The sequence below is a fragment of the Diplotaxodon limnothrissa genome, linkage group LG10 (assembly GCF_057381915.1).
Source record: "Diplotaxodon limnothrissa isolate DT_005_m linkage group LG10, D_limnothrissa_male_GT1.1, whole genome shotgun sequence".
Lineage (NCBI taxonomy): Eukaryota > Metazoa > Chordata > Actinopteri > Cichliformes > Cichlidae > Diplotaxodon > Diplotaxodon limnothrissa.
The window spans coordinates 9,823,313-9,849,975 of record NC_140605.1 but is presented as its reverse complement, the minus strand read 5'-3'; the positions used below and the strand labels follow the sequence as shown (position 1 = coordinate 9,849,975).

General features: G+C 39.5%; 1 protein-coding gene across 2 annotated transcripts in view; it reads right to left on the bottom strand.

Annotated features, from left to right (window-relative positions):
- Nucleotides 1-24,769, bottom strand: part of LOC146623884 (unconventional myosin-XVIIIa-like) — a 50,115-nt gene extending 25,346 nt beyond the window's left edge. The window contains exons 1-26 of one of the 2 annotated variants that reach the window (XM_085364365.1): nucleotides 24,705-24,769; nucleotides 23,895-24,152; nucleotides 23,744-23,769; nucleotides 22,325-23,104; nucleotides 20,532-20,615; nucleotides 19,903-19,929; nucleotides 17,340-17,399; nucleotides 16,492-16,579; nucleotides 15,954-16,060; nucleotides 15,699-15,875; nucleotides 15,359-15,569; nucleotides 15,098-15,240; nucleotides 14,385-14,485; nucleotides 14,143-14,206; nucleotides 13,872-14,016; nucleotides 11,054-11,224; nucleotides 10,102-10,192; nucleotides 9,623-9,815; nucleotides 7,815-7,901; nucleotides 6,171-6,309; nucleotides 4,959-5,118; nucleotides 4,681-4,867; nucleotides 3,890-4,115; nucleotides 3,688-3,797; nucleotides 2,783-2,848; nucleotides 1,159-1,287 (exon numbers count right to left, since the gene is read on the bottom strand). In XM_085364365.1, coding sequence (XP_085220491.1) covers nucleotides 1,159-1,287; nucleotides 2,783-2,848; nucleotides 3,688-3,797; nucleotides 3,890-4,115; nucleotides 4,681-4,867; nucleotides 4,959-5,118; nucleotides 6,171-6,309; nucleotides 7,815-7,901; nucleotides 9,623-9,815; nucleotides 10,102-10,192; nucleotides 11,054-11,224; nucleotides 13,872-14,016; nucleotides 14,143-14,206; nucleotides 14,385-14,485; nucleotides 15,098-15,240; nucleotides 15,359-15,569; nucleotides 15,699-15,875; nucleotides 15,954-16,060; nucleotides 16,492-16,579; nucleotides 17,340-17,399; nucleotides 19,903-19,929; nucleotides 20,532-20,615; nucleotides 22,325-23,104; nucleotides 23,744-23,769; nucleotides 23,895-23,931 — 3,609 coding nt within the window. In that variant the 5' untranslated portion in view covers nucleotides 23,932-24,152; nucleotides 24,705-24,769. The remainder of the gene's footprint in view (nucleotides 1-1,158; nucleotides 1,288-2,782; nucleotides 2,849-3,687; nucleotides 3,798-3,889; nucleotides 4,116-4,680; nucleotides 4,868-4,958; nucleotides 5,119-6,170; nucleotides 6,310-7,814; nucleotides 7,902-9,622; nucleotides 9,816-10,101; nucleotides 10,193-11,053; nucleotides 11,225-13,871; nucleotides 14,017-14,142; nucleotides 14,207-14,384; nucleotides 14,486-15,097; nucleotides 15,241-15,358; nucleotides 15,570-15,698; nucleotides 15,876-15,953; nucleotides 16,061-16,491; nucleotides 16,580-17,339; nucleotides 17,400-19,902; nucleotides 19,930-20,531; nucleotides 20,616-22,324; nucleotides 23,105-23,743; nucleotides 23,770-23,894; nucleotides 24,153-24,704) is intronic. The other variant, XM_085364366.1, reaches the window with a different exon arrangement.
- Between the last annotated feature and the right edge of the window lie 1,894 nt (nucleotides 24,770-26,663).

The following is a 26,663-nucleotide window of genomic DNA, read 5'->3' as shown; positions in this document are numbered from 1 at the left end:
TTGAGTTTGAGATAAATATAATTGAGATGAAATAAAGTCTCATCTTTCTATTATAGATACATGTGCAGGAGGGAGGGGGCTAAAGAGGGCAGAGGAAAAAAATTTTCTTTGCTAATGGATTTTGTAATTGCACAGTTGCCTAGCAATTTTGAAAGGATCCTTGGTGTTGATTTTCTTCAATTTCTAGCCATTGTAAAGCAACAGGCACTTACCCTGCTTTGCTGTGTAAATAATCACTTCTGAACTTGATAGAGAAAATGTATTGGGGTTCCAATTTTAGACCAACATACATTTAAGTATTTGATTTAAAAAGAAAGGTACCAAAATATGATATCTGAAAGTCCAGATATTTTAAAGGTCAATTTGATTTACCTCATTACAACATTGACAATGTAACAATTGACAATGTTTGACTGGCATCATATTACAACTAAACAACATGCGTGCTTCCTAACAGTATGTCATAGTGGATGGAGAGATAAGTAATGTAATTCCATTTCTGCTGGTTCATCACAGCCCAGCTGAAGTGGCACATTCACTTAAATAGTACAACGTAATCATAGAGGGAGAAAAGTACTGCAGGGCTCTATACATCACAAGAGGACACATGAGGTCCAGAGAGATAGACTCACACAGGTCCTGGTAGAAAAATGGAAGATGGATGGAATGGATGGGTATGAGAGTCAGCAGCATGTTTGATAAGGCTACAATTCAGGGGAGTGGACTGATAAAATGTCACAGAAATGGAAATGTCACAATCAAATATCGCCTTGGGAAAGCTGATTGGATGGATTACAACGAGGGATGGGGTACAGCCAATAGATTCAGAGAACCTATTTGCAATTAGCTGAAGATTTACAGCAGGGCTGGTTATATCTACCCCAAGAACAGAACAAACTAGATCTAAAATTGGCTCTCAATTCTGAAGTGCATATCCTTCACCTACTTGACCTACTTCATTTTGCTCAGCTGTGCAAAAACTAAAAATAAAACTGTGTGTTGCAATTACATTGTTTTTTCCAATTAAAGTGAATTCATTCAAGTTTCTCCCCTTCAAACTTTGTTGACAAAAACCTGTCACAGTTGTATTTAGGCTTCAGTTAAGATTACGACAACATTTGGACTGCTCGTTTCATTTCAGTATAGAATCCCGCATACCTTTCTCTTCTTGAAGGCTTGCCGTGCCAGGTAACCTCTACAGGCAGCTTGGAAGAGGGTTAGATTGCACTTGGTCTGCTCATCCCTCTGTTCCTCCAGCTTAGCCAAGGTTCCAGCTCTGAAGAACAGCTATAACAAGAAACAATCATACACAGATGCTTATTAGCAAAGCGTAAAACAGTTCAGACAATTTTATGGTTATTTTTGATATTATGAGATTTAGAGGCCCTGCTTTAATGTCAAGCCCAGCAGCACAGTTAAAACAGAGGGGAGTTAAAAGGTAAATTAATGCACTGAAGCAACTAATCAATAAGAAACAGTTTAATCCACAGTCAAGTGAGTCTTATCTAAGTGAGAACCCGGGTGATTAAGTTATCTCGAACAATCAGCCTTGTCCATTTCTAATCTAGGGCAAAGGTAAAAAAAAAAAAAAAAGAGGTAAACAGACAAAGAAAAGCACATTATGTCATAGCCTGTTTATACCCATGAAGGATTTGGTACCATGATACATTCCAGATATGATGGCAGGAAGCTATTAAAATGGACAGGATGACCGCGCGCACACACACACACACACACACACACACACAAACACACACTTTCTCAAACTAAGGTCGCTCTACAAAGTGTCCATGCTCCTTAAATTCCAAAATCCATATATAATATGTTAACAAAGCAAGAGCTGGGAATCATCAAACTGTTTTAGCAAGCAAATCTATAAAGCAGTAGCAAAGAAAGATACATTCAATGGTATCAATGAATATTAATTAAAACTCTCAAGGCAAAAAATAATCTGTTATTCTTTTATTTTTATTTTCAAAATTGCATGCAGGCATCATGTAGTAGCTTTATGCAGCTATGTTCCTTTCAGGCATGTGGCTATCTCTAATGGCAGATTTTGTCCAGTCAAGAGCTTCTCATTCACTGCTTTTAGTTGGTTTGGTGTAATTGGCATGCAAGTGAGACAGGTTGCCAAGACACCACTGGAATGCTTTGTGAATGGCCAACTGTGCATGTCTACTTCTGAGCCCATTTCACACTCCAAAGTGTGGCACCATGTGAAGCCGCCTCCAAACCATTCTTTTGTCATGTGTTTTATAAAAGGGCCATGCACACCGTACAGTATCTTGGAGCATAAGTCCCCCTCTTTTGTACTTTACTGTTTGATTTCATTTTGACTGATGGCCGCTTTCCAGCTGATAGGATGTAATGTGCATTTTGAAGCAATGTTTACTGTGCAAATCATACTAAGGTTGTGGTGAAAAACAGAATGCATTAAGAGGAGAAATTTGCTCCAATAACCTGAAAAAAACATAGTAAATATGGTAATATATATGGGCAAGGTAGAGACATGACTCTTGGGTAACCACTGGCTAAATAACTTGAAGAAGGGACAAGGCTTGGCAGGTCTCCAATAAAGGATGGCAAACAAGCCTCAAAGAGGAACAGGTGTACTGAAAGACACACATCCCCAGACAGCAAGTGTCATAAAAAAAAAAAAGAGTTGTGTACTACTGCTCTGTGGTGAGAATTTCAAAACAGACGCAGAGCAATTCATAGCAAATGTTTATTCAATACATTTTTAAAGCTGTTCATTTGTTTGTGATGTGTGGGCATTACTCACCCTGCTCAGACCCATGTGGTAACTGCTCTTCTCCAAATCCAAGGACTCCAGAAGCTCCTCTACAGCCTGAGTAAATGCATACATGCACACAAACACACATTCAGCCTTTCAAAAGGTGGATCCAGTGGTGCTACTGACACCACAACAATAGAGCGGTCTACAGTTCCCCCTTATCTGTCATGTTTAATAACTACAGTGCACTTTTTCTCCTCTTCTCTCACTCTGGATTTTGTTTTAAAACCAAGTCGGGATGCAAAAGAAAAAATACAACAAACCAATTACAACTTTCCCCCTAAGATCCACCTGCACCTAGTCTATTCATCATGATCCCCTGTTTTTCTTGACCTAGTTGCAGCTCTAAACACACACATCCCATGTAGAGTTACACCAACCCAAACACTGGAGCCCCCCCTCTCCCTGTTCAGCCTGTGTATACTGTCCGTCTATTGTTGTCTGAGCCTCTTCTCTCTACTTGAGACTCCACTTTGAAAGACCACATCTAGATTACACCAAGAGAGGTTTGCCACGAATACTGAGGGGCTTTTGTTTGCCAGTGTTTCCACAGAAACTCAGCTCCAACACACTGACACAGGGGAAAGGAGTACTGTCACAGTGTAATAACCATGGCATTTAGAAAAATAGGCATTTTTATTTTTGTTTGCAGTAAAGCACTTTCTAAGCCCTGATATTGATCAGCTTCTTTCACAGGCATTATAGTGATGAAGTTAAGCTGATTAGGTCTTTACTATTAGCCCTGATGAAGCTTTATGTCTCTGTCAGTAGGCTGCTGACATCAGGCTGTTGAGATCAGGTCATGAAGCTGCCTCCTCACATCATCAATCTTCACTGTGCTTGGCTAGCGGCACAGCTGTACATTTTACTCCCTCTCTCAGTGACTGACTTACTCTCTTCTCGTCCTTCACTATATAATTTCTTCCGTGCTTCTTGGTGAGATGCGGTGCCAGCACATCAAAGCGCCGTCGGAACTCAGAGAACACCATGTGATCAGGGTAACCTGTGAAAACCGGTATTGAATAAGATTTAATCTGACAGGCTTTTTTTTTTTTTAATACACATGGACAAGGGGGTATGTTTGCTTTACCTCACCTTGTCTGTAGATTCTTAAAGCATCAAGCAGCTTAGATCCACGTATCTGAGCACGGAGCAAGGCTACATCTAGCTGCATTAAGCTAGGATCTCCACTCTCCCCTTGAGTCTCACATTCCACTCCTTTGAACAGAGATCCACTCAGCGCCTTGAGGGCATCCGCCTTGGGCAATATGCAGTGAACAAACTGAATCCTGGACCTCCGCAACATGTCAAGAAGCGCATCCTGAAAAGGACAGAGCAGGATTATAAGCAGCCTGGTGGGAACAGGTCAAGAGTTAATGCAGCGTCTTCTAATAAAGCACAAGTTAAGGTTTTTAGTTTTTGACTCTCTTGTTGAGAAATATGTTCTTCTTAAAAGTAGTGGTACTGATAACAGCATTAGTAGTAGTAGTAGTAATAGCAGCTGTTTTGAGCTGCTCCCATATTCACAAGGGTTCACCACACCAGGTAGCTCCACATGTTCATTTTTTTTAAATAATAAATAAAACATAAAACACTAGATGCTCTTTCTAATGCAACACCAAAGTAATGTCTCTTCAAGGGACTGAAACAGGATTCTTGTTTGGCAAATGTGTAAACCGCTACACTATGCAGCCACTAAAACAAAACTTCTTAATGGCTTAATGTCGTTTTCTCTGTTGTCGCTAAACAACCGGCTCTACTTCATTTATAAGACTTCAGGTAGAGTCAAAAACAAATTTAAAACTTCTCATATTTACAACAGCATGTTTTGTTGTGCCTTGTGGTGCCCCACATCCCCAAGTAGCCATCACACCCTATGCTCTCACCACTTGAAGTTTTATCTGAATGCACAAAGACTTCTTCTTGATGGCAGCTACTCCTGTGACGAAGGATTTCCTCATGCTAGTAGCCCGGCGCAAAGACAGCTGGGAAACACCTTCAAGGCCAGCAACAGACCCGGACAAAACTGTGGTTCCACCTGTGCGGTTCATGAGCAATGAGCCGATGATCTTTCTGTAAGAGATGCCGTAATTCAGAGTGTGATGTTTTATAATTCAAGTCTGCAACACCAAGGAACAACAACTCCTGCATGGTGGATACTTACTTCTGCGAGTCCTGTAGGAGGGACGCAGCATTGGTAGAGGCGGGATTCTGCTTGGCATAGCTGAGCCACCCTCGTGCATCATACTCCACCCAGTCTGTCCCATGGCTGTGGCCCAGCAGGAAATTATGATCTTTTTCACTTTTCAACAGGAAAGTGTGACCTAAAGTAAATGGGGGATCCAGTGTAAAATCTATTAGATACATATACAGCGAGATAATGAGAAAAATCATATTCAAGACTTCAGAAAGGGGTTTACTGTCTGCATGAGTTTAACAAAGCAAGTAAATTCATCACATCCTAATTAGTCTGGTGTGTGCCGCCTGTCACAAACCTGCATAGATTTTACTGATAAAAACATCATGATGAACAGTCTGTTCCTAGTAAACCTTATTGTTTAATGGGCCACTTTATCCGTGTAGTTTTAGTGTGAGACATTTAGATCCAACCATACTCCACTTTCATAGACGATATAACTGTCTGCCACTAGGTCATCAGAGAGCTGATAGACGAAACAGAGGAGCTCAAATCTGACCTATATGAAGAGTTTTAATGAGAATTCTGAAGCTGAGTGGCTCCATAGTGTAGTGGTTTACACATTCGCCTAGCAAATGAAAGCTCCCTTATTTGATGCTAGGAGGAGACAAATCCCTTTGGGGCTGCGTCAGGAAGGGCAACGGGCGTAAAAAAAAGAAATAAATAAATCTGCCAAATCGAAGCTGTGGAGCTACCCACTGTGGCGACCCCTTGTGAATAAGGGAGCAGCCAAAAGTAGCTTTAATGAGAATCCACCAGCTGTTGTTTTGGAGTACTAAAATGACAATTTGCGTACCATTTTCTAGCTCTATTAGGGAACTTTTTAAAAGCTTCAGTTCTTATTGTTAGAGAATTGCTAAGAAACATATGAATCGGATATCTGTGACTGCTCTGCAGAACAACAGCAACTGGTCAAATTAAACGAGATATTGTGATTTGGAAATTCCATATTATAGTATAGCTTTAATGAGCTCATTTAAACTGAGACAATACAGCGTACTATAAAACAAAAGGGGAGTTTATATATACCCATACAATATATAATGTTAATGAACATCTTTGTTTTTTTTTTTTTTATTCTTTTTGAAAATGAAAATACAAGGATTTTCTGTTCATTTCTGAGAAGATCACTATTTGTATTAGTGCGACCTTATGCATGTGTGTGCATCTTCCCCTTGCCTTTACTCTCGCCCTCAGCAGGTCCATAGTAGCTAAACAGGCGTCCCAACAGTGTTTCCTCTGAACCCCCAGGCTGCAGTGCCTCCTCCTCCATCAACCACAACAGACCCCGGGCCTCATCTGTTCGCACTGTCCGTACCTGTCCCCACACACACACACACACACACACACACACACACACACACTATTCTGTTTTACCTTTATGACCCTCTATGCAAAAGATTTTACAAAAGGAATGTCAAACATGAGTAATAAACATCTAGTTCATGTTAGTGTTTAATGGAATATATTGATGAGTCACAATATATTTAAGATATTATTATCCACCTCCTACAAACAATAATGACAAAGCAATAAGTATTAATTATAAAAAATATCCTTCAAATGCCTGGTGCTGGCCTCTGTAGTGAGCGTTTGCTTACATATAAACCATTCTAAATGTCAGCGAAAATACTTTGCCCTCTGTTTTCCCAGTCTGAGCAGTGTATCACAGACATGGAGATATTGTTAGCAGCGGAAATTTAAGTTTCAATAGCATTTGTGATGTGAGCATACTTTTAGCAGTTTACTGCAATAATACCGTCATAACAGTTTTAACTTATTCCACACAATTAAAATAGGGAAAATGTGGAAAGTATAAAGGGAGAAAATTTTAAATAATGCAATTAGTTACACAATTAGCATGTCATTGTTGAATAAGGGTATGCCAAATATATGTCACCATAATACATAACACACTGAAGCGTTCACTTTTAAGTCAGAGACATTGAGCATAACCATCTTGTTGTTCAAGCTCATGAGAAAGGTAGCTACTGTCTAAATCCACCCTGGGAACTGTGGCTTAAGAAGCAAATCCACAAAACCAAAAAATGCTTTAGCAGCCATCAGAAGTTGCACTGGAGACATCCTTATCAGCAGTGCACACTACGCTGACTACAAATACAAAACAGGTTATCAGTTTGGAGAAGACATGTGACAACTATGAGGCTTGCAATGAATCAAGCATTAAGGCTGTTTGTGATAACAGATGTCTGAGCTACAACAGGAAAAAAAAATATCTGTGAGGGAAAAAAAAAAAAAAAATCTTTGATCAAAATGTCTTTGCACTCTAAACAGCATAGATCTTTATAGCTGACTTTAGAAATGACTTTGAAGAATCTGTGTTATTTTTACCCTTCGGTTTTTAGTGTGATGTACTACAGTTCACTGCTTTTGATGACATTCCCATTAGAGTGGGGACCCTTTAAAAAGTAAAGTACTCAAACCAAACACATTGGAATTACAGCAAAGTGATCTATGGACTCTCTAAACTCGGCCATTTCTGTTTCCATGGTGCAGATCATAGGCTGGAAAGGCCAAACATTGATTTTCTTTCTTGAAGTCAATTCTCTAACCTTTCTTTTCTTGCTCCCACCCTCTCTTTCTAGTCTCTGCCAAACAAGTCTAACATAGAGAGAAGTCTTCTGATGCTTAGAGACATTATTCAATTTTTTTCTTAATTAAAAAAACAATATATTGTACCCAGGGATTAACATTAACATCTGAAAATCAAACATTTTATGGTACTAAAACCAAGGGAAATGAGAAATTATGCAAGTTAGATGTGTGACAATAAAATGAAGAAAGACAATAAAACAAGCGTACCAGTGCTTGACTCGAAGCTTGGTCTACCACTGCCACAGACAGAGACGTGCTGGTTTCTGTGTCGTCTAAGGAAAGTTCTATGTTTTCCTGGAGGACAGCAAAGAGATTGACAAACTAATGACCTATGATGTCAAAAAATAGGATTTTGAATGCTAGGCCATTTGAAACCCACTGTCATAGACCAATAAGTTAGCAAAATATATATTTTTTAGTTTTGAACTATTAACAGGATAAATGAGAAAGCGACAGAGAGCAGAAGATTTTTAGAGAGGCAATGGTACAGTGGTTAGAACTGCTGCCTCACAGCGAGTAGGTTCAAGACCTACCATCCAGCTGGGGGTTTCCTGTGTGGGTTCTCTCTGAATACTCTGGTGTCCTCCCACAGTCCAAAGACATGCATCTTAGGTGCACTGGTGATTGTAAATTGCCCATAGGCCTGGTTCTGAGAATGTCTAATTATCCGTTTCTATGTGTTAGCCATGTCAATGACTAGCAACCTGTCTAGAGTGTACCTTGCTTTTTAGCATATAACAGCTGTCACAGTCTCAAGTCTTTATATTTTACCACAGCTCCAAAATGTAATAGCATTTTATAGGTTAACTACAACTATTTTAACTTGGTTTAAAAAAAAAAAAAAAAAAAAAAAAAGAACAAATACATTGTTATTAAGCCATAAAGATTTGACCATTTTGGTTGCAGCTCCATTAGTCATTTCTAGATTAATGTGGCACATGATAAAAATTATCTGAGATAAAGCTATAGCTATAAAGATTAAGAGATAAAGTAACAGTGCATGGTAACAGAGTGGATCATGCTCCAGAAAGGGGAGAAAATGCTGGCATGCTAATAATGTGGCCACGACAGATGCCAGTGTTCAAGCTGACTGTGTATGTGAAGTCTCCCCACTGATTTTTGTTCTCTGCTGCGGAGAGTCCATGTACAGAGGAACGCAAAAAACAGAAAAAAAAAAAATACTAGCCAGAAAGCTAGAGCGCCCAACAGCAATTTATTCAAAAATATAAAGGCATACTGTGTGTGCCGGTTGTGTGTATCACAATTTAACCCGCCTGCCTGTCACTGTGATTGTTAAGACTGTGTGCCATTTTAAATGAGTTTGACCCAGTTTACAATGACACTTTCACAGGTTCTTATGTTTTCAAGATGTACTGACAAGAGAGAATTACACTACACGCATTTATGCAATATTTCATCTCATTCCAACTCCATTTCTGCCATGCAAAGGATGTGGGTGGGAAATCCCAGGATCCTTTTTCAGAAGCAATGTATCTGAAGCAATATAATCAGGATGTCTGGGTAACTCCAGTGTGATATCAGGTGAGTTTTTAATAAAAAACATTGTTGCAATGAATTGAGACATAACTGTAAGTAATGAAAGAAAACTTTCTATTTGTCCTCAAAAACACTAAATCCTATGGGATGACTACACCCATAGTTATGATGGTCCAGTCCTGCTAGACAGAACGTTAAAGAGGACAGAAGTAGAATAGATCTTTAGGGAACAACAGCACTGCTGTGCAGCTGGGCGTTTCTCCCACAGGCAGCTGTGAGTGACTTTACTTTGATCTTGGCAGAAGCGGTGAAGACTGGCATCACTAATGAGAAGGTCTAACACATGAACTACTTTGACTTGTCACAGCTTGTGACAGGTAGAACAGATAGTGTATCTGATGTGTGTACACATACTCTATTGGAGTTGATATATCTGAGAGAAAGGGTAGGAGGAAGGCAGAAACAATGAGAATGAGGCTGTTTGTATGCACGGTGCATAATACTTTACATGGCATTACCTCTTTGTATCGCTCCAGCTCCTGAACAAAAGTACGCTGGTAGAAGAGGGTCTGCAGACGCTCTTGAGTGTAGTTGTGGCACAGGTCTTCAAAGGTTGCACCACATTCACGCTTAGCCAGCCTTGGGTTTTGAAAGCCTGGTGTGTCCACAATGATCAGAGAACACAGGGAGTGCTGGCTGGATTTCAGAGCCCTTAAGCAAACATGGTAAATACATACACACACATAACATTAGCAGTGCCATATTTGACAACCTCTTGATATAACCTCATCTCATGCCACTATATCCCTAACTGAAATAAAACTGGCTCTAATACTCTGAAACCATTCAAACATTCTTGTTTAAACACAAATGATGGTTACTAAAAGTGACATGAGGCATCTACATTTTTCTGTTGCATACCGGTTCAGCACAATCATGACATCTTCATTACAAATGTAATGTACTGTCAGTAACACACCAGAGAAGAAATACTAACCGGTTTATTAGAGAAATGACGGTAGTGAAGAGTTCAGAGTAAAGCCCGGATGCCATGGCTTCTAAACACTCCATTGCTGTTGCTTTGAATGCTGATATAAAAACGCACAGAGTCAGAACAAATCCTCAATAGCTAATTCACAATATCTCCATCAGCAAATAACACAAGAACCAGTTGAATAGGAAGGAGGAATGTCAACATGTTGAACTGTAAAAGCTTTACTGAAATTATAGTCAAAGCATTTGATTTAAAAAGGAACTACATTTCCATGGTATTCAAACACATTATTTTCTGAGTTAGAAGGTATTGAAAATACCTACAAAAGTGTCTTTCTGAAGCAGTGTCATTTAGGGATCAGGTGTTTTGGAAACTGTCAAATCAAACTGAATACTCATGTCTGTGCCTAGAGGCAATGGCCACCTGTTAAGCTTTCATAATTCATTACACCATCACATAAGTGAGTTTATTGTTGCATAGGCGATATATTCATGTGTGCACACACGTCAATGACTATATGCTCATGAATGAGGGGAGATGCAGGGAAGGAGAAACAAAGGTCATTTCTGTCCATCCCTACTGTGAAAGACCTTTAACTGAGTCGTCATGCCCTTCAGAATGTACTGCAGTCTTGATGAACCAACACGTGTGAAAAATCAATGTGAGGCAATTATGATTTCAGGGACAATGAATGAAGAGTGGATCCAAAATTGCTTGTCCCAACATAGTATGCGCACCTATCTGTCAATAGCCATTGTAAAGCTGTGGTATTCATTACCAAGATAAGCTTTACTTTTTCTCTCCCTTGCATTTTCCCTTTGAGTGATGAGCAGCAACATATGCGTGTGCAAGTGTAAATAGAATGAGAGTGACAAAAAAGAAAAGGTAGGGAGAAAGGGGGGTACTGTGAGGAATAAAGAGTAAAGAATATGGTGGTAAATGTGGCGTGGAGTACCTGCATCTGCCGTGCCATTTTCGTCAGAAGCCTGGCGAATAGTGCTGGCTCTGGGCAGGGTGCCCTTGGCCTGGTGCTTGAAGATGGAAGAGGAGAGCTCCTCCAGGGTGCAGCCCAGCAGGTAGGCTGCCTTCTGAGCCCACTCATGACGTGCAAATTGTTTCCTGCCAGCTGAGACACGTGCATGAAAACCTCCATTAGCCCTTCTGCCAACTATTGCAGGCACATGGTGACTTTGTGACAATACTGTCTGTGACAGGGTAGGATTATGTGTCTGGTCGAACTGACACTGACACAGCTGATAAAAACATGCACTAAAAGCACGTTCAAAAGGGTGGTAGTCTGAATACATTTAACTACTGTGGAGATGGAGACCACAACACAACAGACCCCGGGCCTCATCTGTTCGCACTGTCCGTACCTGTCCCCCCCACACACACACACACACACACACACACACACACACACACACACGCATCTATAAAGTAAAAACCTTATTTCAATTGTTTAATACTGAAAAAATGTCTATTAAATTGAAATTATAATTGCCCCTTTTATCTTATTGAGAATGAAAGCGAAATTTATCATTAGGGGACATAATTTATTTATTTACATAAAGACTGCTGTTGGGAAAACTAACTTTCCCTCAATCTAGCGGCTGAGTGATGCTAACATAAAGATATGAGTGCCAGCTTCAGTTTTAATCCACCATGAAGTGGTATCTTCTAAGACTTAAGAGAGAAACTGTGGGATTTCAGACAAAGTAGTGGGCTCTATCTGTCTCATCAGTACTGCAGAAGCCTTGTATACTTCTCTTATTGATAAGGCTAGTTATGAAGACAAGCAAAGGCATTTAAATATTTACTTTGATAGATACCAGGCAGCACAATTACTTAAATTCCACTAAAACATCAAAAAGAGCAAAGTGGGTTTACCAACATGAATGAACATTGCAGAATCAAACAGCAGATGGCTGTACAGCTTTTAAAGATAATAAAAGAAAATTACATATGTACAATATTTCTTCTTAAGTACACAGAAAGAGTATGCTAAGTCTACAATATACAGAGAAAACTAAGTTCATTTCAGGTGGTCCCTTAACTAGGTTTTGGAGATCACTGCTGCCCTCTTGTGTACCAGGATAAAGTTACACTGCCAATGGATTTATTTCATAATCTGTTTATTACTCCTTTTGATAACCAAAATGCAAACTAGGCCCTTGGTACAAAAGGGTCTAGACTGTAGACTATTATCATTAATAAATATTCCCATAGACAGGCCTCTCAATGACTTCCTATTCCTACCCCTGACATTGCTTCTTCATAAGAATTCATTTTGAAAACGAAGACACCAATCAAATGTATTGCCAAGCAGAAAGTTGTTCAGAATTTTTATTCCCAATAACAGACAGTATTTATTGATTTTTTTTAACTATTCCCTGCTTTATTCTGCCATCAGAAATATTGGGAGCCAGCTGGAGGGGATCACTGCAAATTATTTGGCAAGCTATTCTCATAAGTAACTGGCAATTACAGACAGGCACTGAAGAGTGAGCAAACGTATCAAAAAGCACAAAATTCAGCACTATTGCCACTGTTATCACATTTTTTTGTGGTTTCTCTGTTGTATATTATCCTGCTATTCGGTAATTAATTTATTTGCACTACAACAGCAATTAAATCCTTAAATGGACAGTTTTTCATTTGCTCATCTGTGTAAATATGCCCACTTAACCTCAGTTAAAATTAAAACAAAACAAATTTCATCAACCAAAAAGTCAATGCTAAATATAAATAAACACTTAAATCTGTGTTTTGAAAGGACTTAAATGGTTAATTCTATCCTTTCTATCCTTCCAGTGGCCTTTTATAATGACAAAAAAAGGATGTGATGATTAACTCACCTAAAATAAAAATCTTTGTGGCAGCTACAGCTTTTACAAATGTCAGCTATCTAATTTTAAAAAGTTAGTCAAATCCTGACAAAAGGGCCGTTCTATTACTCTAAAGGAAAACAATCTGTTACATTAGGTTTCATCATTCGAACAGCTTTAGACAGAAGCAAGTTCTTGTGTTCGTGAGAACTGCTGTTCCCATTAGTCCTGTAATGCATCTTTATGACAAAATAAATGTTTGTCAAGAATTAGATCAAGGTTTTTCTCTCCGTGAGCAGCAACGGTGTTTCCAAGCAATTAGATTCAAGAAGTTTGTCATTAGTTTCAGTTACTCAACCACAAACAGTGCTCTGTTTATTTAATATGTTCATGCAGTAAGGAATGATAAAGGTAAATCCGACAGGGGTTCAGATTAAATAAAAAATACAATGTATTACTTCACTGGCAGCCACATACTATAAAGGCAGCAATAATTCTGTACCACAAAGTCTTGAATGATTCCAGCCCACCACCACCACCACCCACCCCCCACTTTACGCAAATGTGCTAAGATCTAAAGTATAACATTTTCTGCAATGGCCTAGATTTAAATGTTCAGCTATTGATCATTGGAGCAGCTGTGCACTGTGTACTTTTAACGTATAAATAAATGTATTATTCAGTCATTGTGATTACATGTGATTGCATCACACAGCACATGTTGCCAACAGTGAGATAATGCCAGCTTGATATCTGTCAAATTACAAAGTGTTACAAAAACTATTTGGGCTAACAAAGGTAATTTCACCATAATTATTTTTCATTGTGTGCACAAATCAAAAACAGCATTTTGCTTTGTCACTGGAGCCTGTTCTATAACAGCAGAACAAACGTCATCTCCAATAGGTGATGCAGTTGTGCAGGAGTGCATTCAAGCAATCTTACCCTTGGTGGTTCCCGCAGCCCCAAGGTGGTAAATGGCCCCAAGGATGAGCCAGAGGGCCCTCTGTTCATCACCGCTGATCCCCAGAACCTTCATGGCTGCTTGCAGTTTGAAAAACTGCTGAGAGGCCCGCTGTTTATCCTCTGCCTGGCAGATTCACACAAACATAACTTGAGCTTCTTTTTTGGGTGGGTAAATCTTTAAGTAAACTTTTCCCCTTCCATTCCTGGTTGGACAAAACAAGCCAAACTTCTAGTATCAGGATGCATTTACCTTAGTCTGTGGCATGATTCCAAAGGCACTGCTTTCAGCAAAGTGGTTAAGGTGCAGCTCAGTTCTAATGAAGAAATTTAAAAAATAAATAACTTACAAGACATTAGTGAACACATTTAGGATCAAAGGGAAAATAGGAAGAAAAGGCAGCATTATAGAGAACTACAATATATCTATGTAAAAACCAATGCAGTACTGTAGTGGATTTAGGTAGTAATTGACATGAGTGTATTAATCCCTACCTCAGAGAGCTATCTACTCCAGCCATTAGATAGTAAAAAACATTAAAAGTGGACTCTCCATCTGGTCTTCTTGTCACTCTCATCTTCTCCAAAAGCATTGTCTGAAAGACCAGGGCAGAACACAATATTGAAAGGATGGCAGAAATACAATATTATGAGCAGGTGAGCATAATAACAAAGACTGAGTTTGGTGAAAATATACACCACTTTATGTCTGGACATTCTGGACATTGTTTTCACTTCATTACTTAAATCACGCTGCTGTTATTGTGTATATATTTATTTATATTTCTTCATACATTCTTATATAGTTCTATATTGTGTATTTTGTTGTACAGTTATTTTATTTTCAACTTTAATTTATATATTTTATCTTGTTCTCCCAGTTAAATTTACCCTTCATTCTAATTTGTGTTGTACAGTTATTTCATTTTTAACCTTAATTTATATTTTATTCCTTCCTAGTTAAATTTACCCTTTTTAATTTTTCATATTTATTTCCTATCTTATTCATAGCCTTTTCCTTTTTTGTTTTCTTTAGGTCACGAGCAGTTGTCCAAGCATTTCACTACATATCGTACTGTGTATGACTGTGTACGTGACAAATAAAATTTGAATTTGAATTTGATTTGGAATGAAAATCAGTTATTCATTAGGAATAAATTCAACAGTTGAGTCCAAGTGAGTTAATTAATAAATGTGCTTATCTGTACCTGGATAGAGGCTGAGGTCACCAGGCCCGCCTGGTCAAAGTCCAAGGAAACAATGTGGGTGAAGCGACTAGCATTGCCATTCATGCACGTAGAAGCATTCCCAAAAGCCTCCAAAACAGTGTAGACTGCCTGCCATTTTTCCGCTACAATAAAGATCATACGCTGTTATTGGGGAGGGGGACTCAACAACATCAATCATAATATTAGCTAAATTTTATTTATTTATTTATTTTAATTCAGAGGACATCCTTTCCAACCTACTGGAGAATGTTCTGTTGGTGCTTCCTGCGACTGTAACCAGATACTGGATGATGTGTTGACAGTTAGTGGTCTTGCCACTTCCACTCTTGCCCAGCAATACAATGGACTGATCCTGGCGAGTAGTCAGCAGGTTCCTGTAGGCAGCCTGTGCTAATCCATAAATGTGAGGAGCAGTGTCATCTCTTCTGCAGCCCTTGAACATTTGCATCACCTGGAAAGAAAAGCAAAATTATAGTGTTTTTACATGGATTACTACCATTGGAAATGCATTTTCTCCTCACTACACTCTCATTTATACTCTCCCACAAGAGATGTGTCACATGTACTGGCTAGAGCCTACCTTCTCCGAATACATTGAAGGGGCACTAATGGGGTTAATGACCACCATGTTGGGCCCAGCGTGGGTGTGCACCAGGTTGCTGCCATACCGCTGCCGCAGAGAGTGCATCACACTCGACTCGTTCAGATACTGCAGAGAGGCCAAGTCCTCCACTCGGTCAAACGCTGGAGGGTTTGCCTAGAGTTCAAAGTCAGAAGAGCTCACAAGTGTCATCTGTAATTAATGAGGTTCACAAATGATGAGATGATTAAATACCTTCTCTACATCGTCTTCATCCACATCCAATAAAGATCCATCACTCTCCAGGCGGATTTTCACCTTCCCCTCTGGCAGACTGCCTGTCTCCATCTTCAGGAGAGTTGCTGCACCACCACAAAGTGTGGAGTTAACTACTTATGACACATCATTTCAACCTGAGTGCAAAAGTTTCATTTCATTTTGCATAATACTATGTGGCAACTGTATCTCTTTCAATAGTGTCAGAGATTTAATAAAATGTAAGTAAGTTTTGAAATGTAAGTTTTGAAAACATGGTTGGTTTAATCACATGCAGCCTGAGGTAAAATGAGCAGCCTGATAACATCAAAATTTCAAAAGCATTTCCAATGCTTCACACACCCACATTTACAGTTATGTAATAAAAGGTCAACCAGAAACAGACCATACCAGGAAAAGCAGAAAAAAAGTACGTTTGTTTTAATATAGTTATAAATAAAGGGTAAAAAACCCACAATAAACTCCATCTAAATGCACTATAATGCATAATTTATTTAAATACAGACATTTTACTAACCCAAGGAAAATCCATCCTTGTGGACAAGCCATACTTTCTCAGTGTTATACCAGGTTTTCTCTGCTGTCAGCTGCTCCTCAGTCTTTACCTGTTAGAGGTGAAAATCAGTATATGAAAACCTGTATAACCAATTTCTATTGGATCACTGATTAATAAATCATACAGCTGCATAATGGACTTTCAAAAGGATTTCAGTTCACTGAGTGGAGGGCTATATGGATTTGAGAAAAGTATGTTTTCATTTCACACCTCCTATATTTATGTCATTTACAAAAGCAGCCCTCCACAGAAGAACTAGACTTCCCATGACTCTCCTTTTATGAACCTTTCAGAGCTCACACAGTGATTAACTCAGAGGTGCAGTTAATATGCTCACTATAAAGACATTTAAGGTGGAAGGTTAAAATGCAGGAGGGATTTATCACAACCAAGTCCAAACCAATCACATATGGGGAAAAAATGCACGACCTGCTTGAACTGAACAGAGACACACATACAGCATAAAGCCAAACAAGTTAAATCAAGTCAAGTGTTTGAAGGTAATAAAATAGGTACAAACAGTGAATATGCACCAAATAGTAGTTTCTTCCTTGAAATGCAACTAATTTTATTAACTAATGAGTACTGACTGAGTAGGGTACTTCTATTCCTTTACTCAGATTTAACTACATTGAGTAAGTCTATAGGGAAGGTTAATTTGAGCTTTATGGGTGCTGAATGTCATTCACTAGGCTTTCTGTGACACTCACGACTAGTTTGTCCCACACAAATAACACAAAAAAGGACATTCCACTTGAAACACTTCGGGATGCAACCAGAATTACAACCAGCTGTAGCCATTATCAGACCTTAGTTGCAGCTGAGTGTGCTGCCTGAAGGATGGCCACGGGATCCTCAACAAGTTTGGACTGGACAAGGGAAGAAATCAGTAAGTTATTTCAACACCTATAGAGATTCAACTGACACAACCGCATGAAGAAACAATAAAAATGCAGAGTTGTGGAGAAAAGTAAAACAATAGGTCAGAATGTGTAAAAAGTATAACACGAACACTGCAGCAAGGCCAACAACAGTGCAACACCACCCAAATAAGTGATTCACCAACACATTTACCATAAAGTCCTTAATAATGATTGTATTACTATAAGAAATACTGTAACAAAAATAATGCACTGATTAGCAGGATGCATTTAACCACACGTGTGGGTTTGTGGAGAGAGCATAAAACTCATGCCCTCTTATTAACAGTCACAGTTATGCACAGTAAGGTATGTATATCAGAAATGTTAATGTTAGTAATTTAGCTTTCCATGTCACTGACATGCACCTAATAAGAAGTGTTAAAAGCTGTTAACTGACGAATTATGACAATATAGCTTCAGTATGTACATGTATTTGTATAGCGCAAAAGCAACAACACCATTACAGAGCAGCATGACACACCGAGTCCACTGTAAATGAAATGGAGCAGTGGTAAAAATAAATCTTGAGATCTTGAGAAGTTTTTATGCCGCAGTAGTACACGCCAGGCCTCTGCATCAATGATTTTAAAGACAAGTAGGCAGGCACAAAAAAATTTAGTTTGTGTATATATATATATATATATATATATATATATATATATATACACACACACACACACATATATACACACAGTGGGGCAAAAAAGTATTTAGTCAGCCACCGATTGTGCAAGTTCCCCCACCTAAAATGATGACAGAGGTCAGTAATTTGCACCAGAGGTACACTTCAACTGTGAGAGACAGAATGTGAAAAAAAAAATCCATGAATCCACATGGTAGGATTTGTAAAGAATTTATTCGTAAATCAGGGTGGAAAATAAGTATTTGGTCAATAACAAAAATACAACTCAATACTTTGTAACATAACCTTTGTTGGCAATAACAGAGGTCAAACGTTTACTATAGGTCTTTACCAGGTTTGCACACACAGTAGCTGATATTTTGGCCCATTCCTCCATGCAGATCTTCTCGAGAGCAGTGATGTTTTGGGGCTGTCGCCGAGCAACACGGACTTTCAACTCCCGCCACAGATTTTCTATGGGGTTGAGGTCTGGAGACTGGCTAGGCCACTCCAGGACTTTCAAATGCTTCTTACGGAGCCACTCCTTTGTTGCCCGGGCGGTGTGTTTTGGATCATTGTCATGTTGGAAGACCCAGCCTCGTTTCATCTTCAAAGTTCTCACTGATGGAAGGAGGTTTTGGCTCAAAATCTCACGATACATGGCCCCATTCATTCTGTCCTTAACACGGATCAGTCGTCCTGTCCCCTTGGCAGAAAAACAGCCCCATAGCATGATGTTTCCACCCCCATGCTTCACAGTAGGTATGGTGTTCTTGGGATGCAACTCAGTATTCTTCTTCCTCCAAACACGACGAGTTGAGTTTATACCAAAAAGTTCTACTTTGGTTTCATCTGACCACATGACATTCTCCCAATCCTCTGCTGTATCATCCATGTGCTCTCTGGCAAACTTCAGACGGGCCTGGACATGCACTGGCTTCAGCAGCGGAACACGTCTGGCACTGCGGGATTTGATTCCCTGCCGTTGTAGTGTGTTACTGATGGTGACCTTTGTTACTTTGGTCCCAGCTCTCTGCAGGTCATTCACCAGGTCCCCCCGTGTGGTTCTGGGATCTTTGCTCACCGTTCTCATGATCATTTTGACCCCACGGGATGAGATCTTGCGTGGAGCCCCAGATCGAGGGAGATTATCAGTGGTCTTGTATGTCTTCCATTTTCTGATGATTGCTCCCACAGTTGATTTTTTCACACCAAGCTGCTTGCCTATTGTAGATTCACTCTTCCCAGTCTGGTGCAGGTCTACAATACTTTTCCTGGTGTCCTTCGAAAGCTCTTTGGTCTTGGCCATGGCGGAGTTTGGAGTCTGACTGTTTGAGGCTGTGGACAGGTGTCTTTTATACAGATGATGAGTTCAAACAGGTGCCATTCATACAGGTAACGAGTGGGGGACAGAAAAGCTTCTTACAGAAGACGTTACAGGTCTGTGAGAGCCAGAGATTTTCCTTGTTTGAGGTGACCAAATACTTATTTTCCACCCTGATTTACGAATAAATTCTTTACAAATCCTACCATGTGGATTCATGGATTTTTTTTTCACATTCTGTCTCTCACAGTTGAAGTGTACCTCTGGTGCAAATTACTGACCTCTGTCATCATTTTAGGTGGGGGAACTTGCACAATCGGTGGCTGACTAAATACTTTTTTGCCCCACTGTATATATATATATATATATATATATATATATATATATATATATATATATATATATATATATGCTAGAGAAGGGTCAGTAGAGGAGAACAAGCTTAGACTCAAGCACTCTACAGCTGAAGGAGTGTGTCGAGCCCACAGCACAGCAAGCTGTACCTGAGAAGATTTGTAGCATTTGGTATGCTAGCCATGTAAACAGCAAAATGGTCAGCAGCAAGTCAGGATCCAGTGACCCACAGAAAAGCATAGAGACAAAAGATATGGATTAAGACAACAAAAGAGCAGAGCAATGAGAAGGGGTAAAATAAGCTCATTTCCATGTTCTAAACGTTGAAAACAAGTAACTCATTGCCATATAATCCAGCACTGCTAAAATAATCAATGTCAGAGTACATTGTCATTATATGACTGAGACTGAAACGAGGCTTACACAAGCTCAGTCCTTCTCTGGACCAGATAATAATGCAATTAATGCTACAGAATTAATACAAATGAGCTGGCAAAGAGCCAGAAACACCGAGCTTAAGCTGAGCAATATCAGAGGTGTAGAAGAGTACGGCTGCTTGGGACAGCCCAATGATGGCCTCTGGAATTTTAGGGAAATCATTTCGGGAAGGCCGTTTGTCAGGCCTTGGGTTAAGCTTAGGGCAAAAAAAGAGTTATTCCACTGCAGAACCACTGCATGCAAAAAAAAAAAAAAAAACCAACAAAAAAAAAGTATTATGCTCCTGAATGTAGGAAAACCATAGTTTTATGTCAACCTTAGGAGCAAACTTAGCACACACCTGTTCATTTTTTGCAGACTGGGGTAGGACAACAGGGGGAGGTTTACCATTGGAGACCACAGGGGGGAAAGATGTTTCCTGCACCTTTGCACAACATATGTAAATAACCACAAACACACAGACAAACATGCATACACACAGATGGAATTAACATGATAACATGATGATGATGACAATTAAGTTAAAGCTCGAGGTATTTCCTTTTAACTTTAAACTAGATTTTAATTAGAAAACTAGAGCCAACTTCAAGAGACGCTTGTTCAAACTAATTACAATTTTCCAACTAATTCAGTGAGGAAATGGGTAAGGGCAAAAAAGCTGTTCAAGAAAATTGGATCATTAAACACTGTGGTAAAGATTAATGGTTTTAGGCATTGAATTGTCGATGGTGGTTTCAGCAACGATCGAATGCAAATTTCTTCAAAGTAATGAAATAATCAAAATCCCAACCTAATTTTCAGGCGCCACTCCCCAAAAATCTCAAAGTTGCATCTGAAATTAACCCATCAAAAGTTCTATGCAATTGTTCTGTAACTGCAAAAAGCTCAGTTTCTCTACTTCTGTTCCATAGCTGCTGCTATACTTGAAGTTGTGAATCAAAAATTATTTTAAATTCCAATCAAATATTGCTTGTTCTTTTTTTCTAATATATACACAGGAGAAAGTCAAAGTAAGGCTTTGACAGTCTGGTTTCAATTTCCCCTCTACAGGAAGCTGCTAAAAACTGGAATTAAACAAATTACTAAAGTTGTCAAACCCCAGGTATAATTTAGTTGTTGCTAATGGCTGAGGTCTGCCATTGTCAGCAACATAAAAACACCTTTCTGTTGTACAGTCATAGCTCTAGTGAGAGCAGAAATATAAAAATCACTAGACAAAACAAACCTACACTAATGGTTTGTCACACATAAATTTCTAAGATCAGCTAACATCTTGTTCCTGACATTAAAAGCCGAGTCTCTCCCTAGAGCAGTTAAAAACACTATATCCCTCAACAAAAACACCAGGTGCATCTCTCTGAAATCCAATCCCTCACTCTATGGCCAAATACCCAACTGTTCACCAGATTTCACAGACATCTGCTGATGAAATTTTCAGATGGTAGGCTGACAGACAGAATGCCAGAGACTAAATAACAGGACAAAAACATAACTTTGTCTGAAGTATAAAATGGAACTTGGGATACAAAAAGGTACATCCTTAAAGCAATTTTCTTTTCTTTTTAGCAGATTTAAATGTTTACATAACCAATTATTTGTTCTGTAGAAACAAAGACACTCTTCTCTGACAGACTGTTACAAGACAATTAATGCTAACCTGAACAACATTTTTTTTTTAATCTTTATTCTTGTTCCCATCTTTAAAAACATTACTAAACATCCTCTCTCACAGTGGTGCACAGCAGAGAGAGCACAGTTTCAACTCCGTCTGCTGAAAGTCACAGTAATGAGATTTAGCTCAGTGCTCCAACTCATCAGACAACTACAGTGCAGGTCATGAGCACACCCTTATACCCACTGATAAATCTGATGATTAGTTTCCATATGTGCACCACTTCCCTCCACTTATTCAAGGCAACAATTATATAAAGTTATTTGTGGGAATGTATTATACTTTAACTAATTTTGTTTATAACAAAGATTAGCTCAAGTTTGATGAATGCATAACCAAAAAACAATCTATAAGATGTTCATTGAGCTCATTTATGAGAAAATTGGATGAATTAGCAGTGACGACTTAAGTTGTGCTCCACCTAGTGGCTAAGTAGCAAACATGCACTTTTCACTCAGTACCTCTGGTTTCGTTACAGCAAGTGGACGAGGTTTTGGGATGAAACCACCAGGAGGGGCCAAGGGATCTGCCTTGGGGACAGGAATGAAACCAGGAGGTCTTATAAGGGGATTCTGTTTTGTGGGCAGTGGGCTTGATTTTCTGGTGGGGATGAAACCTGGTGGTGGAGTCAACACGTTCTGCTTAGGGACTGGGATGAAACCAGGAGGTGGGGCCAAAGGATCAGGTTTGGGTGGAGGGATGAACCCAAGTGGAGGGGTGAGGGGATTAGACTTTATTGGTGGAGTGTTAAGGGCTGCAGTAGTAGGCACAGATGAAACTTCCTCTGTTTTTGTCATAGCAGTCTTTTCTTCAACCTCCTCCACCTTTTCGTTCTCCTCTTCCTGCGTCACAGTGTCTTCCTTGCGGTCCTGGGTGCGGGTGCGAGGCCGATGTTCCTTGGTTCTGCCTCTTCCCATCAGGCTTGTTAGGCCCACTGATATATCATCCTTTTCCACCCCAGCAGCTCCTGTTTTCCTGATCGCAGCGTCTGTAGCAGATGCAGAAACTGCGTGCTGGTTGCGCTCTTCTGTTCTAGCAGGAACCACTCGTCTGACAACTCTTCTGACAACTTTCACCACCTTTTTACCACTAGAACTCTTCTCCTCCCCAGGTGTGTCTGGACCTCCCATACCAGTGTTGTTATTGGCTTCTTCAGCTGGTGATGCGCTTGACTGTGGACCACTTCCTGTGTCCAGACCAATTTCAGGAATTCCCTGAGGTTGACCCTTATCTACATCAGACTGGATTTAAAATTTCACAGAGAATTATTTTGAAAAGGATTATTTAAACTGCTCACTAAGGTTAGAATCAATCAAGCCAACTCAATTACTCATTTTCATTAAATCTCATAATTACAGTGTATGGGCAAGCCAGGTTTTTATTTTTTTATTTTTTCTTGAATTGAGTCTACAGCTAGATAAAGGGAAAAGAAACGTGTCCAGAGACTCATGGGCAAGGTTACAAATTAGTATTCTAATGTTAGTTTTACACAATATAAGACAGGTGGGACTGTATATAATCAAAGTGGATTCATCCGCAGTGGTTATGTGGGGCCGGTAACACCTGAGGGTGCACCAAGTCACTGAAAAGAAGAACTTGGATGGGCCCAAAAATATGGAACCAAATGAAGCTGATTATTTTTTACCTTTCAGAAATCATATTCAATTAATACTTTACTAATGCTATTGCACTGGATATTGGTTAAATAAAGAGCTGCTGCCCATGGTTCAATTATGATAGAGTAGGTGCCCATCCACTATGCCTGATTATTTTACTAAGAACTGTATCTCTTACAGGACAATAGTAGCCACTCTTCTTTTACTACACAAAAATGGTTTGTATCACCATCACTCAAACACATGCAGCTGAAAAACACTTACATCTGGCTTGTTCTCAACCTTAACCTACACAAGAGGAAGGAAGAAAACAAATCAAACCACACATTCAGATCATGGTTACTCTCTTAACATAAATATTCCACAAAATCACTGAATAATAAGATAAAAAGAAAAAGCAAAAAGGGACTTTCCTTTTGCTCCCAGAAAGAGAAGCGTGATTTATACGCCATGGTGATAGGTCAGAAGTCATGGATTTAACTGGATGAGGTGAAGAATAAATGGATGGAATGGTGGTGATGTGTGTGTGTGTGTGTGGGGGGGGGGGGGGGGGGGGGGGGGTGCAGTGGAGACAGCTCAAGACGGCCGAGAATGGGAACCTGAAGATGAGCAGTGGGACACTGAACTGCACACAACAGGTCATTCAGCAACAGGGTAGACAGACTATGCAGCACTGAAGATAGAGCACATGAACATTCATAATGAATGAAAGGTTAGCTTTCTTCCAACTGCAAAACACATGAACAAGAATCTGACCAAGTACACAAGGCACACAAAACAAACTTATTCATCTGGAGCTGCGTCATATGTGGGACTCATTCACATTCTGTTATAATAGCAATGACACACACAAAAAACAACAACTAACCATTCCCTCAATCACCACACAAAAATTATAAAAATATTGGGAATCTGCTTCTTTTGCAGAAATGGCCATACTAGAACTAGAAACTAGAAAGAAAGCAAGTCAACTTTTTCTTAACTAAACTATAATTTATTTAACTCATTAAAAGGTGACATACCAAAATGAGTTCCACAGCAACATGTTTCACTATCTCTGTCCCTGATTTCATCAGTCCACTCCTATAAATAGTTTCAACAGCAAAGGAGGCCATTCTGAGATGCCATCAGACCCCTAATAGAACTGCTAAGCAGAGCATGTACACTCTGAGCTGATCACACTACTTGCCACACACACAGTCCGCCAGAGACATGAGCCCATTACCTTTTCTCTGGGTCTGGTTAACCTTCCAATCTTCACTCTGTCACTGAAGCAGTGCAGCCAGGGCCAAGGCAGAGTAAAACCTGGGTCTTGTAAGAGCACACTCACTAGCCCTGAGAAAGAGGGTGGGCAACCTCGAGGGCGGGGTCACAGTGAGCACAGCACAGTTAAGCTGTGGCCTGAGGAGTGGAGGGGGTAATGTAAGAGGAGACCGAAGAGAGTGGCAGCTGCTGAACAGTGGTTATAAATAGAATGTGTTCATCACATCAATTGCCACTGCCACTTCTCCCTGTCAGCCTCTTGTCCTGCTGGGAGTCAGAAAAACAGTATCCCTCTTCAGGCGCTTTACCAACTGTTATCTTTTATAACCCCCCTCACATACACACACATAACCCACCTATTTTAAGGAAATCCAAAACTATAAGAGATAGCACAAACACATAGATTAAGCAATCCAACAAATGCCTACTACCTACATCTAAATCTATATACAGCTAATTCTGTACAAACCTCCAGAAGGAATACATAAATGACAAATATGAAATAAATAATATAAAAGTACACTTTTGTGGAACATTTTATCTAGTGACCCCAAAATGTATTTCACATTTGCTACAAAAAAGTGTTCTTCACATTTTCCACCACAAGAGGGAGCTTTAAAACAATAAACTAATCTCTTACATACACTAACCGAGTTTCAATATGTTGTACTGTTCAATGTAAACGCTAAGGTATAACACTATCCAGTGATTGCAGACATGTTGACCTAAAGCAAAGAGTATATCAAAGTTTTAAGGGTTTTAATATGAGAGACATACACTGACCAGTATTGTTTTATAGTGTGTTTATAGTTTGTTTGCATCATACCCAAGGACACATTAGTATTTGAATGTTAGTTTCACACAACGTAAGACAGATGGGACCATATACATCAACAATGTAGAGTTGTCATTAAAGCTGTCATTCTGTTTCAGTGATGACAAGAAGCTGCACAAAGACACTGAAAGCAAGAGCACAGAGGAAAATGTCAAGTGGAACTAAATTGAATGAATCATCTTCTTTAGGCTGTCATAGAAGATCATCTGCCTTCATCTTACCCCATCCCTAGCATCCTCTTCAGTCACACCAACCCTCTGCTTGTCCTTCCTCACTACACTCTCTGAATCTCCTCTGTGGTTTCCCTGCTGCCTGGCAGCTCATATTCAGCGTCAGTTCATTGAATATATCCACTAAACTTCTGTGAATGTCCAAACCATCTCAACATTGCCCCTCTAACTTTGTCTCCAAACCACTCAACTTGAGTCATCCTGGTCACTCCCAACAGAAATCTTAGCATTTTCGGCTTTGCTTCTAGTCTTTTTGTTAGTGTCACTGTCACAGCAATTGTCACCACCATCTTGTAGACCTTGCCTTCTACTTCTATCCTTCATCCAAATCACCCTGAACTCATCTTCAGCCCCACCACCTAACCTGTACTCATTTCTTCTCCTATGGCAACAGCACTCCCCAGTGGCAGCTGCCTTCTAAAGCAGATAATACACACCATAAAAACTGCTCAGGAACATGGCAGAGCACAAGGCATTCTTACCAAATGACTGCTGCATGCATCAGAATATGCCCACAACACACAGGATCCCAAGGTTATGCTGCCAGAACTCACAGGACACCCTCAAAAGACCATGCTCCCAAAGAGGTGATTTCAATGTTGCGACTGATCAATACAGTTACGTCCATAAGTCACAAGACAACCAAACAATTTTTTGCTATTTTGAGTCTTTACACAGTAGACTGTAGACCAAGCAAGACAGGTGTGAAAGAAGACTTTCAACTTTAATTCAGAGTTTAACAAAAATAAATAAATACTGAGGTAACAGTTACAGAGTTTTATAAACAGTCTTTCATTTTTTACAGTATAAAAGTAGTTGGACAATTAACTTAAAGTTTCATGGAAACGTGAAGCCT